This window comes from Pristiophorus japonicus, chromosome 7 (assembly GCF_044704955.1).
Source record: "Pristiophorus japonicus isolate sPriJap1 chromosome 7, sPriJap1.hap1, whole genome shotgun sequence".
NCBI lineage: Eukaryota > Metazoa > Chordata > Chondrichthyes > Pristiophoridae > Pristiophorus > Pristiophorus japonicus.
In genome coordinates this window covers 246,725,143-246,741,566 of record NC_091983.1, presented here as the reverse complement: position 1 = coordinate 246,741,566, position 16,424 = coordinate 246,725,143, and the positions used below count along the sequence as shown (strand labels likewise).

General features: G+C 45.4%; 1 protein-coding gene across 1 annotated transcript in view; it reads right to left on the bottom strand.

The window, feature by feature from the left end:
- lrrc73 (leucine rich repeat containing 73) overlaps positions 1 to 11,973 on the bottom strand; it is a 176,217-nt gene extending 164,244 nt beyond the window's left edge. The window contains exon 1 of the mRNA XM_070884608.1: positions 11,503 to 11,973. Within this exon, the coding sequence (XP_070740709.1) occupies positions 11,503 to 11,774 (272 nt within the window). The 5' untranslated portion in view covers positions 11,775 to 11,973. The remainder of the gene's footprint in view (positions 1 to 11,502) is intronic.
- Positions 11,974 to 16,424: the final 4,451 nt, after the last annotated feature.

Below are 16,424 nucleotides of genomic sequence, written 5' to 3'. Positions count from 1 at the left end.
ACAAGAATGTATGATTAATGTACTTTTGTGGTGTGTTTTAGATAAAATTCCTGTTTCAACTGTATAAAGATAGAGCGAGTTTTCTTGTAAAATTCAGAGTATTTGCCTCGGTGCGGACTGAGCAAGCTCTCCGAGATATCTCGCTTGTAAAATAAAATTCTCTCGAAGCACGACTCTGAAAGCCTCCGCCTGAGTTAATTTAAGCTAAAATTTCCTCGACAGCATAACATAAGTCTGCTTCAAAACATCCCAGTACAGTGAAAACTAGCTTTATTTACTAAGTTGACACTTGAAAGATACTGAGCTATTATTGAGATAAGTAGAGGGATTCCCCTTTAACATACTCCAGAATAGATTATTTTCACAAATAAAAATATTTTGCTCTTCTTGCAAATTGTGACAGTTGGTACGCAGAGTGCACAGCCACCTATGCCTTTGACAATCCTTATCTCCATTCTCTACCATCTACTCCCCCACATATGTCACAACTGGCTCTGCACCCATTCTGCACAGGATCCAACATAATCATTAGCAGCAGAATGGTGCAGGACCAGTTGAAATTTGACACAGTGAAGCATAAATCCACAGCTTCACCTGGTAACTACTAGTCCTTACAATCAATAAAATCATCAAACTGTTCCACATGCCAAATATGGTAAGGCTATTCAAATAAAGTCAGTGTGATTGTGAATGACCTATAGTCTGAATCAAGTACTCACACACTGAAGCTTCATTCATACAAGTGTGTTGGTACCTGATTTACAATTTTGACCCTCCACAGTTCAAGTATCTCTATCTCCATTTGGTAAATAAATCCATATTTAACACAGAACAGATTGATGTACTAGATTGCAGTCAAGTTAAAGTTTCAGCAGAAAAATTAATGAATGTTTAGCAAACAGACAGTTGAATCATGATGAGTGATTAGATTTCATTTCATTAGTTGGTAAAATGCACAACTTTGCAAGTCAGTGTTTCGTACGAACACATAAAGAATTACTAATGTAGCTTATCGGGTGACTTATAATATGTGGGCTCCCATCAAAGTTGCCACATCTATATCTTCCCATCCTGAGTGTGTAGTTTTGTCTTCCACGAGCATCTCAGGTGTTTCATATAATAGAAGGGTGGTTATAGGGGTGATGTTACTGGATTAATAGCCCAGAGAATGTAAGTTCAAATCCTACCATAGCAGTTTAAATTCAATTTTGGCTCGAGTGGAGCATAAACATCGGCATGGACTGGTTGGGCCGAATGGCCTGTTTCGGTGCTGTATATTCTATGTAATTTAGAAACATAGAAACATAGAAAATAGGTGCAGGAGCAGGCCATTTAGCCCTTCTAGCCTGCACCGCCATTCAATGAGTTCATGGCTGAACATGAAACTTCAGTACCCACTTCCTGCTTTCTCACCATAACCCTTGATCCCCCGAGTAGTAAGGACTTCATCTAACTCCCTTTTGAATATATTTAGTGAATTGGCCTCAACTACTTTCTGTGGTAGAGAATTCCACAGGTTCACCACTCTCTGGGTGAAGAAGTTTCTCCTCATCTCGGTCCTAAATGGCTTACCCCTTATCCTCAGACTGTGACCCCTGGTTCTGGACTTCCCCAACATTGGGAACATTCTTTCTGCATCTAACCTGTCTAAACCCGTCAGAATTTTAAACGTTTCTATGAGGTCCCCTCTCATTCTTCTGAACTCCAGTGAATACAAGCCCAATTGATCCAATCTTTCTTGATAGGTCAGTCCCGCCATCCCGGGAATCAGTCTGGTGAACCTTCGCTGCACTCCCTCAATAGCAAGAATGTCCTTCCTCAAGTTAGGAGACCAAAACTGTACACAATACTCCAGGTGTGGCCTCACCAAGGCCCTGTACAACTGTAGCAACACCTCCCTGCCCCTGTATTCAAATCCCCTCGCTATGAAGGCCAACATGCCATTTGCTTTCTTAACCGCCTGCTGTACCTGCATGCCAACCTTCAATGACTGATGTACCATGACACCCAGGTCTCGTTGCACCTTCCCTTTTCCTAATCTGTCACCATTCAGATAATAGTCTGTCTCTCTGTTTTTACCACCAAAGTGGATAACCTCACATTTATCCACATTATACTTCATCTGCCATGCATTTGCCCACTCACCTAACCTATCCAAGTCACTCTGCAGCCTAATAGCATCCTCCTCGCAGCTCACACTGCCACCCAACTTAGTATCATCCGCAAATTTGGAGATACTGCATTTAATCCCCTCGTCTAAATCATTAATGTACAATGTAAACAGCTGGGGCCCCAGCACAGAACCTTGCGGCACTCCACTAGTCACTGCCTGCCATTCTGAAAAGTACCCGTTTACTCCTACTCTTTGCTTCCTGTCTGACAACCAGTTCTCAATCCACGTCAGCACACTACCCCCAATCCCATGTGCTTTAACTTTGCACATTAATCTCTTGTGTGGGACCTTGTCGAAAGCCTTCTGAAAGTCCAAATATACCACATCAACTGGTTCTCCTTTGTCCACTTTACTGGAAACATCCTCAAAAAATTCCAGAAGATTTGTCAAGCATGATTTCCCTTTCACAAATCCATGCTGACTTGGACCTATCATGTCACCATTTTCCAGATGCACTGCTATGACATCCTTAATAATTGATTCCATCATTTTACCCACTACTGAGGTCAGGCTGACCGGTCTATAATTCCCTGTTTTCTCTCTCCCTCCTTTTTTAAAAAGTGGGGTTACATTGGCTACCCTCCACTCCATAGGAACTGATCCAGAGTCAATGGAATGTTGGAAAATGACTGTCAATGCATCCGCTATTTCCAAGGCCACCTCCTTAAGTACTCTAGGATGCAGGCCATCAGGCCCTGGGGATTTATCTGCCTTCAATCCCATCAATTTCCCCAACACAATTTCCCGACTAATAAAGATTTCCCTCAGTTCCTCTTCCTTACTAGACCCTCTGACCCCTTTTATATCCGGAAGGTTGTTTGTATCCTCCTTAGTGAATACCGAACCAAAGTACTTGTTCAATTGATCCGCCATTTCTTTGTTCCCCGTTATGACTTCCCCTGATTCTGACTGCAGGGGACCTACGTTTGTCTTCACCAACCTTTTTCTCTTTACATACCTATAGAAACTTTTGCAATCCGCCTTAATGTTCCCTGCAAGCTTCTTCTCGTACTCCATTTTCCCTGTCCTAATCAAACCCTTTGTCCTCCTCTGCTGAGTTCTAAATTTCTCCCAGTCCCCAGGTTCGCTGCTATTTCTGGCCAATTTGTATGCCACTTCCTTGGCTTTAATACTATCCCTGATTTCCCTAGATAGCCACGGTTGAGCCACCTTCCCCTTTTTATTTTTACGCCAGACAGGAATGTACAATTGTTGTAGTTCATCCATGCGGTCTCTAAATGTCTGCCATTGCCCATCCACAGTCAACCCCCTAAGTATCATTCGCCAATCTATCCTAGCCAATTCACGCCTCATACCTTCAAAGTTACCCTTCTTTAAGTTCTGGACCATGGTCTCTGAAATTACTGTTTCATTCTCCATCCTAATGCAGAATTCCACCATATTATGGTCACTCTTCCCCAAGGGGCCTCGCACAATGAGATTGCTAATTAATCCTCTCTCATTACACAACACCCAGTCTAAGATGGCCTCCCCCCTAGTTGGTTCCTCAACATATTGGTCTAGAAAACCATCCCTTATGCACTCCAGGAAATCCTCCTCCACCGTATTGCTTCCAGTTTGGCTAGCCCAATCTATGTGCATATTAAAGTCACCCATTATAACTGCTACACCTTTATTGCATGCACCCCTAATTTCCTGTTTGATGCCCTCCCCAACATCCCTATTAATTTAATGTAATATCAAATTGCTCTTCCACAGAGCCAGGTGAGGTTTGAATGCAACAGCCACAATGGACTGTGGGTAAGGTGTTCAACTGATCAAGGCAGGTGTCATGTGAAATGGGATAATCAGCCTTATTCCTCTGAATATTAGTCAGTGCTTCAAATAGTGTAGCTCACTAAAGCTCGAGAGTATATTTCCCTGTGTGCGCAATTAAACAATGAAAACCTGTTAAACTAAACTACCAGTGGGTTATAGTGATAGTTCAGTATAAGAATTTGGGCTAGAAATTTGGGGCGATAACTTTTGAGAAGTGAGAAAAGTATCGCCAGGCAATTATCCTTTTTACATCTCAGGAACCTCAGCTTCAGCACTTCAAGAGGGAAGTGGAGCGCTAAATCAAGTGCTACCACTTCACTTAGAGCGCTAAAGTGTGTGAGAGGGTCAGTAGAGGCAGAGCGCTGAAGAATGTTCAATGCAGTGCTGCTGGTGTCACAGGCTCCTTACCTCACTTAAAGGGAAGGGCCATTATTTCTATGGGCTATTTCCATTGCAGCCCCAAGTACTCTAAGAGAGTGGAGGGCTGAGAAATCGCACAGCAATGGGCCGTCAAAAAATAATCAGCAGGCACCGGACTGGTGTGAAGAATAAAGCTTGCCCTACCTGACCACCACTACCTTTAAATATCACTCCTCAAGCGGCCAGCCGAAGCGACAACACCTCCTGTTGCTGCCGTTATTGACACCCGGCAATGCAGCAGGGGGCGGCAGCAAATATCAAATCCGGGGCGGTAACAGGGCGATGCGTACTGAATGACATCACGATCCATAGGGTGCAAGAGAGCGAGGCGGTAAGTGGTCAGCGCCAGCGCAAAACTGCCAGGGAAGTTCACGGGCGTTGATGAATTTGCTGCGCTCGGTTGGTAACCCCTTAGCGTACTAACGGGAGGCGGCAGTTGAAATACCACCCACAGTTGACCAACAACAACTTGGATTTATAGAGTCTCTTAAGAATAGATAAGCATTCCAAGGTACTTCACAGTGACATAATAAGACAAAAATGGAAACTGAGCCCGAGAAGGAGATATTAGGATGGATGAGCAAAATTTTGGTTAAAGAGGGAAGTTTTAAGGTGAAATGTAAAGGGGGAGAGTGAGGTGGAGAGGCAGAGATTTAGGGAGGGAATTCCAGAGCCTAGAGCCTAGTCAGTAGAAAGAATAGTCACCAATGGTGGGGGAACAAGTGGCCAGAATTAGAGGAGTGATGAGTTTTGGGGGGTGTGGAGGACGTTTCAGAGATAAGGAGGGGGGAGACCGTGAAGGGATTTAAATTCAAGGATGAGAAATTTAAATTGGAGGCGTTGAGCTAATGAGCTAATGTGGGCCAACAAAAACATAGAAACATAGAAACATAGAAACATAGAAAATAGGTGCAGGAGTAGGCCATTCGGCCCTTCTAGCCTGCACCGCCATTCAATGAGTTCATGGCTGAACATTCAACTTCAGTACCCCATTCCTGCTTTCTCACCATAACCCTTGATCCCCCGAGTAGTAAGGACTTCATCTAACTCCCTTTTGAATATATTTAGTGAATTGGCCTCAACTACTTTCTGTGGTAGAGAATTCCACAGGTTCACCACTCTCTGGGTGAAGAAGTTTCTCCTCATCTCGGTCCTAAATGGCTTACCCCTTATCCTCAGACTGTGACCCCTGGTTCTGGACTTCCCCAACATTGGGAACATTCTTTCTGCATCTAACCTGTCTAAACCCGTCAGAATTTTAAACGTTTCTATGAGGTCCCCTCTCATTCTTCTGAACTCCAGTGAATACAAGCCCAATTGATCCAATCTTTCTTGATAGGTCAGTCCCGCCATCCCGGGAATCAGTCTGGTGAACCTTCGCTGCACTCCCTCAATAGCAAGAATGTCCTTCCTCAAGTTAGGAGACCAAAACTGTACACAATACTCCAGGTGTGGCCTCACCAAGGCCCTGTACAACTGTAGCAACACCTCCCTGCCCCTGTATTCAAATCCCCTCGCTATGAAGGCCAACATGCCATTTGCTTTCTTAACCGCCTGCTGTACCTGCATGCCAACCTTCAATGACTGATGTACCATGACACCCAGGTCTCGTTGCACCTTCCCTTTTCCTAATCTGTCACCATTCAGATAATAGTCTGTCTCTCTGTTTTTACCACCAAAGTGGATAACCTCACATTTATCCACATTATACTTCATCTGCCATGCATTTGCCCACTCACCTAACCTATCCAAGTCACTCTGCAGCCTAATAGCATCCTCCTCGCAGCTCACACTGCCACCCAACTTAGTATCATCCGCAAATTTGGAGATACTGCATTTAATCCCCTCGTCTAAATCATTAATGTACAATGTAAACAGCTGGGGCCCCAGCACAGAACCTTGCGGCACTCCACTAGTCACTGCCTGCCATTCTGAAAAGTACCCGTTTACTCCTACTCTTTGCTTCCTGTCTGACAACCAGTTCTCAATCCACGTCAGCACACTACCCCCAATCCCATGTGCTTTAACTTTGCACATTAATCTCTTGTGTGGGACCTTGTCGAAAGCCTTCTGAAAGTCCAAATATACCACATCAACTGGTTCTCCTTTGTCCACTTTACTGGAAACATCCTCAAAAAATTCCAGAAGATTTGTCAAGCATGATTTCCCTTTCACAAATCCATGCTGACTTGGACCTATCATGTCACCATTTTCCAGATGCACTGCTATGACATCCTTAATAATTGATTCCATCATTTTACCCACTACTGAGGTCAGGCTGACCGGTCTATAATTCCCTGTTTTCTCTCTCCCTCCTTTTTTAAAAAGTGGGGTTACATTGGCTACCCTCCACTCCATAGGAACTGATCCAGAGTCAATGGAATGTTGGAAAATGACTGTCAATGCATCCGCTATTTCCAAGGCCACCTCCTTAAGTACTCTAGGATGCAGGCCATCAGGCCCTGGGGATTTATCTGCCTTCAATCCCATCAATTTCCCCAACACAATTTCCCGACTAATAAAGATTTCCCTCAGTTCCTCTTCCTTACTAGACCCTCTGACCCCTTTTATATCCGGAAGGTTGTTTGTATCCTCCTTAGTGAATACCGAACCAAAGTACTTGTTCAATTGATCCGCCATTTCTTTGTTCCCCGTTATGACTTCCCCTGATTCTGACTGCAGGGGACCTACGTTTGTCTTCACCAACCTTTTTCTCTTTACATACCTATAGAAACTTTTGCAATCCGCCTTAATGTTCCCTGCAAGCTTCTTCTCGTACTCCATTTTCCCTGTCCTAATCAAACCCTTTGTCCTCCTCTGCTGAGTTCTAAATTTCTCCCAGTCCCCAGGTTCGCTGCTATTTCTGGCCAATTTGTATGCCACTTCCTTGGCTTTAATACTATCCCTGATTTCCCTAGATAGCCACGGTTGAGCCACCTTCCCCTTTTTATTTTTACGCCAGACAGGAATGTACAATTGTTGTAGTTCATCCATGCGGTCTCTAAATGTCTGCCATTGCCCATCCACAGTCAACCCCCTAAGTATCATTCGCCAATCTATCCTAGCCAATTCACGCCTCATACCTTCAAAGTTACCCTTCTTTAAGTTCTGGACCATGGTCTCTGAAATTACTGTTTCATTCTCCATCCTAATGCAGAATTCCACCATATTATGGTCACTCTTCCCCAAGGGGCCTCGCACAATGAGATTGCTAATTAATCCTCTCTCATTACACAACACCCAGTCTAAGATGGCCTCCCCCCTAGTTGGTTCCTCAACATATTGGTCTAGAAAACCATCCCTTATGCACTCCAGGAAATCCTCCTCCACCGTATTGCTTCCAGTTTGGCTAGCCCAATCTATGTGCATATTAAAGTCACCCATTATAACTGCTACACCTTTATTGCATGCACCCCTAATTTCCTGTTTGATGCCCTCCCCAACATCCCTATTAATTTAATGTAATATCAAATTGCTCTTCCACAGAGCCAGGTGAGGTTTGAATGCAACAGCCACAATGGACTGTGGGTAAGGTGTTCAACTGATCAAGGCAGGTGTCATGTGAAATGGGATAATCAGCCTTATTCCTCTGAATATTAGTCAGTGCTTCAAATAGTGTAGCTCACTAAAGCTCGAGAGTATATTTCCCTGTGTGCGCAATTAAACAATGAAAACCTGTTAAACTAAACTACCAGTGGGTTATAGTGATAGTTCAGTATAAGAATTTGGGCTAGAAATTTGGGGCGATAACTTTTGAGAAGTGAGAAAAGTATCGCCAGGCAATTATCCTTTTTACATCTCAGGAACCTCAGCTTCAGCACTTCAAGAGGGAAGTGGAGCGCTAAATCAAGTGCTACCACTTCACTTAGAGCGCTAAAGTGTGTGAGAGGGTCAGTAGAGGCAGAGCGCTGAAGAATGTTCAATGCAGTGCTGCTGGTGTCACAGGCTCCTTACCTCACTTAAAGGGAAGGGCCATTATTTCTATGGGCTATTTCCATTGCAGCCCCAAGTACTCTAAGAGAGTGGAGGGCTGAGAAATCGCACAGCAATGGGCCGTCAAAAAATAATCAGCAGGCACCGGACTGGTGTGAAGAATAAAGCTTGCCCTACCTGACCACCACTACCTTTAAATATCACTCCTCAAGCGGCCAGCCGAAGCGACAACACCTCCTGTTGCTGCCGTTATTGACACCCGGCAATGCAGCAGGGGGCGGCAGCAAATATCAAATCCGGGGCGGTAACAGGGCGATGCGTACTGAATGACATCACGATCCATAGGGTGCAAGAGAGCGAGGCGGTAAGTGGTCAGCGCCAGCGCAAAACTGCCAGGGAAGTTCACGGGCGTTGATGAATTTGCTGCGCTCGGTTGGTAACCCCTTAGCGTACTAACGGGAGGCGGCAGTTGAAATACCACCCACAGTTGACCAACAACAACTTGGATTTATAGAGTCTCTTAAGAATAGATAAGCATTCCAAGGTACTTCACAGTGACATAATAAGACAAAAATGGAAACTGAGCCCGAGAAGGAGATATTAGGATGGATGAGCAAAATTTTGGTTAAAGAGGGAAGTTTTAAGGTGAAATGTAAAGGGGGAGAGTGAGGTGGAGAGGCAGAGATTTAGGGAGGGAATTCCAGAGCCTAGAGCCTAGTCAGTAGAAAGAATAGTCACCAATGGTGGGGGAACAAGTGGCCAGAATTAGAGGAGTGATGAGTTTTGGGGGGTGTGGAGGACGTTTCAGAGATAAGGAGGGGGGAGACCGTGAAGGGATTTAAATTCAAGGATGAGAAATTTAAATTGGAGGCGTTGAGCTAATGAGCTAATGTGGGCCAACAAAAACATAGAAACATAGAAACATAGAAACATAGAAAATAGGTGCAGGAGTAGGCCATTCGGCCCTTCTAGCCTGCACCGCCATTCAATGAGTTCATGGCTGAACATTCAACTTCAGTACCCCATTCCTGCTTTCTCGCCATACCCCTTGATCCCCCTAGCAGTAAGGACCTCATCTAACTCCTTTTTGAATATATTTAGTGAATTGGCCTCAACAACTTTCTGTGGTAGAGAATTCCACAGGTTCACCACTCTCTGGGTGAAGAAGTTCCTCCGCATCTCGGTCCTAAATGGCTTACCCCTTATCCTTAGACTGTGACCTCTGGTTCTGGACTTCACCAACATTGGGAACATTCTTCCTGCATCTAACCTGTCTAACCCCGTCAGAATTTTATATGTTTCTATGAGGTCCCCTCTCATTCTTCTGAACTCCAGTGAATACAAGCCCAGTTGATCCAGTCTTTCTTGATAGGTCAGTCCCGCCATCCCGGGAATCAGTCTGGTGAACCTTCGCTGCACTCCCTCAATAGCAAGAATGTCCTTCCTCAGGTTAGGAGACCAAAACTGTACACAATACTCCAGGTGTGGCCTCACCAATGCCCTGTACAACTGTAGCAACACCTCCCTGCCCCTGTACTCAAATCCCCTTGCTATGAAGGCCAACATGCCATTTGCTTTCTTAACCGCCTGCTGCACCTGCATGCCAACCTTCAATGACTGATGTACCATGACACCCAGGTCTCTTTGCACCTCCCCTTTTCCTAATCTGTCACCATTCAGATAATAGTCTGTCTCTCTGTTTTTACCACCAAAGTGGATAACCTCACATTTATCCACATTATACTTCATCTGCCATGCATTTTCCCACTCACCTAACCTATCCAAGTCGCTCTGCAGCCTCACAGCATCCTCCTCGCAGCTCACACTGCCACCCAACTTAGTGTCATCCGCAAATTTGGAGATACTACATTTAATCCCCTCATCTAAATCATTAATGTACAGTGTAAACAGCTGGGGCCCCAGCACAGAACCTTGCGGTACCCCACTAGTCACTGCCTGCCATTCTGAAAAGTACCCATTTACTCCTACTCTTTGCTTCCTGTCTGACAACCAGTTCTCAATCCATGTCAGTACACTACCCCCAATCCCATGTGCTCTAACTTTGCACATCAATCTCTTGTGTGGGACCTTGTCGAACGCCTTCTGAAAGTCCAAATATACCACATCAACTGGTTCTCCCTTATCCACTCTACTGGAAACATCCTCAAAAAATTCCAGAAGATTTGTCAAGCATGATTTCCCTTTCACAAATCCATGAGGTGATTGATGAGCGACACGGAGTGTAATAGGCTTTGGGTAGCAGAATTTTGGATGAGCTGAAGTTATGGAGAGGAGAATGGGAGGTTGGCCTGGAGAGCATGGAATAGTCAAACCTGGGGATGACAAAGACATGGATGAGAGTTTTAGCAGCAAATGGGCTGAGGAAGGGGTGGAGGTAGAAGTAGGCAGTCAATATAGGGTAGCTGTGGACTTCTCCATGAGGAAATTCTAGCCTGGAATAGTAGCAGGATGACCAAGATATGATTTCTGGAAATAAATAACTTTGGCCTGGATCATCTGATCCTGACAAGTGAGTGGGGGCATGCTGTCTGGGACCCCAGGGGTGAGCTGACAGGGCACAGGGACCTATGTTTGGGTCTTGTGAAGTCTGAGGTTGAGTGCCAGGGCCCAAGGCTGGGAGACCCTGAGTGAACAGTGAGGCTGGTTACAGGGTGGAAGCAAGGGAATAAGTGTACTGTAACCAGGTGACTACCAATACATGACTGGTCACATCGTTACCAGGATGATTCAGCTTTCTTACAGACAGTTGGACTTCAGCCCAATCAGCTCACAGTAAATGGACAAGTAGACTGTGGGTCTATCAACTCACAGTAAATGGACAGGTAGATTGTAGGCCTATCAGCTCACAGTAAATGGACAGGTAGATTGTAGGCCTATCAGCTCACGGTAAATGGACAGGTAGACTGTGGGCCTATCAGCTCACAGTAAATGGACAAATAGCCTGTGGGCCTATCAGCTCACAGAAAATGGACAGGTAGACTGTGGGCCTATCAGCTCACAGTAAATGGACAGGTAGACCGTGGACCTATCAGCTCACAGCAAATACACAAGTAGACCGTGGGCCAAACAGCCAAAGGACGTTTTTGCTCAATCAGTCATATCAGCAAGTTCTGGCTGCACTCCTGCCCTTACATAGTTGGAGTCTGTAGTCCCAATAAGGAAGAGTTGGTACTTACAATAAGGAGTGGATGGACCTGTTGGATGTCAGTGCCTCTGCCAGCTGTTTTACTCGGTTGAGGTTATTGACGACCCCCAGGTTGAGGTTGAGCTGTGCCAGGGACTGACACTCCGCCACATGCCGGCTGATGCGGTTGAAATCGCGGTCTGAGATGTGACAGCCCCTCAGAGACAGCAGTCGCACCGAATTGGCCCTCAGAGAGTCACAGATGTCTTTCACCTCGGCCGAGGAGAGCGTCTCTCCGGAGATTTGGATGGAGCCGGACAGCATCGCCCTTTGCGCAGAGCCGGTGCAGCGTCTGTGTCCCCGCCGCAATCAGCTGCCCGTTACTATGGACACAGCGTCTCCAGATGGCAAATTCATCCCCCGCCTCCCCTCCAAAAATACACCGGCGCACCACTCGTGGATTTTGTTTGCAATCGAAGTCAAATGCAACGCAGTGAAAGAGATTTTCTATATTTGAGCTTGAAACCTGCCTTTTGCCGATTGCGGTCTGTTGCTTCTGGTTTGCAGCAGCGTTTGGATACAGAGCAATCGTCACAGTGACAGTAATCGTGCGCAGAAAGATCGATAACCTCAGCCAGTGCATCAATAAAATTAGAGCGTTAACAAGATAGCCTGAGCACTTCTCACTTACTCACGATGCTTCGCGCCCCACTTCAGCATTTTGAAGACGGTTTTGCTATGATAGACCATGACATTAACTAAATTCTTTGAATTTGCAATATGTCATGTGATCGTATCTGGCCATTTTATTCATTACTTTAAATATATCTATTTATGATTTTCAAAATAGAAAATACAGCAAAACCAAAACGAACCCACAAACATTCTCAGGCCGTGAAGTTTCCCATTTTAGCTCTTGAGCACCTATGGCTGGAGGGAATTGATTACCTGGGTGATTTCAATTATCTGTTCGTCAAACAGTCTTATTCCACCTCGGTTGATATATCCGCTCACGTGAAACTAACTGGAGCAAGGCACTGGGATTTTATAAATGGTACTGTTGTTTTTAATGCAATTTTATTTGTATTTTGGCTTGAGATTCTGAGTGTACAACAAGTACACAATGCAGTAGAGGGCAAGCGTGCGCTAATTGTGAGCATTACCACCAAAGTGTCTTAAGTTCATAAAATCAGAGAATCATAGAAATTTACAGCACGGAAGGAGGCCATTTTGGACCATCATGTCCAACCAAGAGCTATCCAGTCTAATCCAACTCTCCAGCTCTTGGTCCTGCAGGTTACGACACTTTAAGTGCACTTCCAAGTATCTTTTAAATGTGGTGAGGTTTCCTGCCTCTCCCACCCTTTCAGGCAGAGAGTTCCAGACACCCACCACCATCTGGGTGAAGAAATTTGCCCTCATATCTCCTCTAAACCTCCCCCCAATTACTTTAAGTCTATGTGTTATACATGCAGACTATAGATATACTCTCTGTGTAGTCACTGTATAGTTGCATAAGATGGATACTCGTTACCTGATGTACTTTCAATAAGGTTTACACTGTGTATATTCTATGCTGGCACCACTAGAGGGTGCAACTGGTGGAGACCAGGGTTTCCTGCCCCTGTGGCAGAGGCTGTCTACCAGAGGACACTGTGGTGGGAGACCTGAGGGTCACCTGCATAGGTGTGCAGGGCCCAGTATAAAAGGCTGCCCACCATGCTTGTGCCTCACTCTGGAGTTGGTGAGAGGCGGGAGTTCGTCGTCGGAGGCAGCGGCCTATAAAGGCCCAGCAGTCGGGTGTCTGGGGAGTTCGTGAGAGGCGGGAGTTCATCGTCGGAGGCAGCGGCCTATAAAGGCCCAGCAGTCGGGTGTCCGCGGAGGCCTACAAGAAGCCCATCAGTCAGCGGGAGTTCGAGCGGGAGTTGGAGAGGCCAGCCAGTGCAGCTGCAGCAGGGAGGCAAAAAAGTAGAAATAAATCGAAAGGTGACGTCACAGCCAAGGGGGTAAGTGATTGGCTGGTGATTGGTAAGTAGTTTTTCTTTTTCTTTTCTTTATCAGTAAGTAACCTTTTATCATTGTTGTTGCCAAATTAAGTTAATCTAAGGTTTAAGTCATGGCAGGAGAGCTCAGGCACGTGTTGTGCTCCTCCTGTACTATGTGGGAAGTCAGGGACACTTCCAGTGTCCCTGATGACTACGTGTGTGGGAAGTGCATCCGCCTGCAGTTCCTGACGGACCGCATTGCTGAGAATGACGTGAATAGCACGTTTAGTGAGTTGGTCTTACCGCAGGTAAAGGGGACACAGCCAGATAGGGAATGGGTGACCAACAGGAAGAGCAGTGCAAGGAAGGAAGTGCAGGGGTCCCCTGCGGTCATCCCCCTGCAAAACAGATACACCGCTTTGGGTACTGTTGGGGGGGGGATGACTCATAAGGGGGGAGCAGCAGCAGCAGCCAAGTTCATGGCACCATGGGTGACTCTGCTGCACAGGAGGGCAGGAACAAGAGGGGGAGAGCTATAGTGATAGGGGATTCAATTGTAAGGGGAATAGATAGATGTTTCTGCAGCCGCAACCGAGACTCTAGGATGGTATGTAGCCTCCCTGGTGCAAGGGTCAAGGATGGCTCGGAGCGGGTTCAGGACATTCTGAAAAGGGAGTGTGAACAGCCAGTTGCCGTGGTGCATATAGGTACCAACGATATAGGTAAAAAACGGGATGAGGTCCAACAAGATGAATTTAGGGAGCTAGGAGCTAAATTAAAAAATAGGACCTCAAAAGTAGTAATCTCAGGATTGCTACCAGTGTCACGTGCTAGTCAGAGTAGGAATTGCAGGATAGCTTAGAGGAATACGTGGCTTGAGGAGTGGTGCAGAAGGGAGGGATTCAAATTCCTGGGACATTGGAACCGGTTCTGGGGGAGATGGGACCTGTACAAACTGGATGGTCTGCACCTGGGCAGGACCGGAACCAATGTCCAAGGGGGAGTATTTGCTAGTGATGTTGGGGAGGAGTTAAACTAATATGGCAGGGGGATGGGAACCGATTCAGGGAGACAGAGGGAAGTAGAATGGGGGCAGAAGCAAAAGATAGAAAGAAAAGTAAAAGTGGAGGGTAGAGAAACCTTAGGCAAAAAGCAAAAAGGGCCACGCTACAGCAAAATTCTAAAGGGGCAAAGTGTGTTAGAAAGACAAGCCTGAAGGCTCTGTGCCTCAATGCGAGGAGTATTCGGAATAAGGTGGACGAATTAACTGCGCAGATAGCAGTTAACAGGTATGATGTAATTGGCATCACGGAAACATGGCTCCAGGGTGACCAAGGCTGGGAACTCAACATCCAAAGGTATTCAACATTTAGGAAGGATAGACAGAAAGGAAAAGGAGGTGGGGTGGCATTGCTGATTAAAGAGGAAATTAATGCAATTGTAAGAAAGGGCTTTAGCTTGGATGATGTGGAATCGGTATGGGTGGAGCTACGGAATACCAAGGGGCAGAAAACGCTTGTGTACAGACCACCAAACAGTAGTAGTAAGGTTGGGGACAGATCAAACAAGAAATTAGGGATGCATGCAATAAAGGTACAGCAGTTATCATGGGTAACTTTAATCTACATATTGATTGGGCTAACCAAACTGGTAGCAATGCGGTGGAGGAGGATTTCCTGGAGTGTATTAGGGATGGTTTTCGGGACCAATATGTTGAGGAACCAACCAGGGAGCTGGCCATCCTAGACTGGGTGATGTCTAATGAGAAAGGACTAATTAGCAATCTTGTTGTGTGAGACCCCTTGGGGAAGAGTGACCATAAGATGGTAGAATTCTTTATTAGCATGAAGAATGACACAGTTAATTCAGAAACTAGGGTCCTGAACTTAAGGAAAGGTAACTTCGATGGTTTGAGGAGTGAATTGGCTAGAATAGACTGGCAAATGATACTTAAAGGGTTGACGGTGGATAGACAATGGTAAACATTTAAAGATCACAAGGATGAACTTCAACAATTGTACAATTCTGTCTGGAGTAAAAATAAAACGGGAAAGGTGGCTTAACTGTGGCTAACAAGGGAAATTAAGGATAGTGTTAAATCCAAGGAAAAGGCACATAAATTGGCTAGAAAAAGCAGCAAACCTGAGGACTGGGAGAAATTCAGAATTCAGCAGAGGAGGACTAAGGGTTTAATTAGGAGGGGGCAAACAGAGTACGAGAAGAAGCTTGCCGGGAACATAAAAACTGACTGCAACAGCTTCTATAGATATGTGAAGAGAAAAAGATTAGTGAAGACAAACGTAGGTCCCTTGCAGTCAGATTCAGGTGAATTTATAATGGGGAACAAAGAAATGGCAGACCAATTGAACAAATACTTTGGTTCTGTCTTCACGAAGGAAGACACAAATAACCTTCCAGAAGTACTAGGGGACCGAGGGTCTAGTGAGAAGGTGGAACTGAAGTATATCCTTATTAGGCGGGAAATTGTGTTAGGGAAATTGTTGGGATTGAAGGCCAATAAATCCACGGGGCTTGATAGTCTGCATCCCAGAGTACTCAAGGAAGTGGCCCTAGAAATAGTGGATGCATTGGTGATCATTTTCCAACAGTCTATCGACTCTGGATCAGTTCCTATAGACTGGAGAGTAGCTAATGTAACACCACTTTTTAAAAAGGGAGGGAGAGAGAAAGTGGGTAATTATAGACCAGTTAGCCTGACATCAGTGGTGGCGAAAATGTTGGAATCAATTATTAAGAATGAAATAGCAGCGCATTTGGAAAGCAGTGACAGGATCGGTCCAAGTCAGCATGGATTATGAAGGGGAAATCATGCTTGACAAATCTTCGAGAATGTTTTGAGGGTGTAACAAGTAGAGTGGACAAGGGAGAACCAGTGGATGTGGTGTATTTGGACTTTCAAAAGGCTTTTGACAAGGTCCCACACAAGAGATTGGTGTGCAAAATCAAAGCACTTGGTATTGGGGATAAT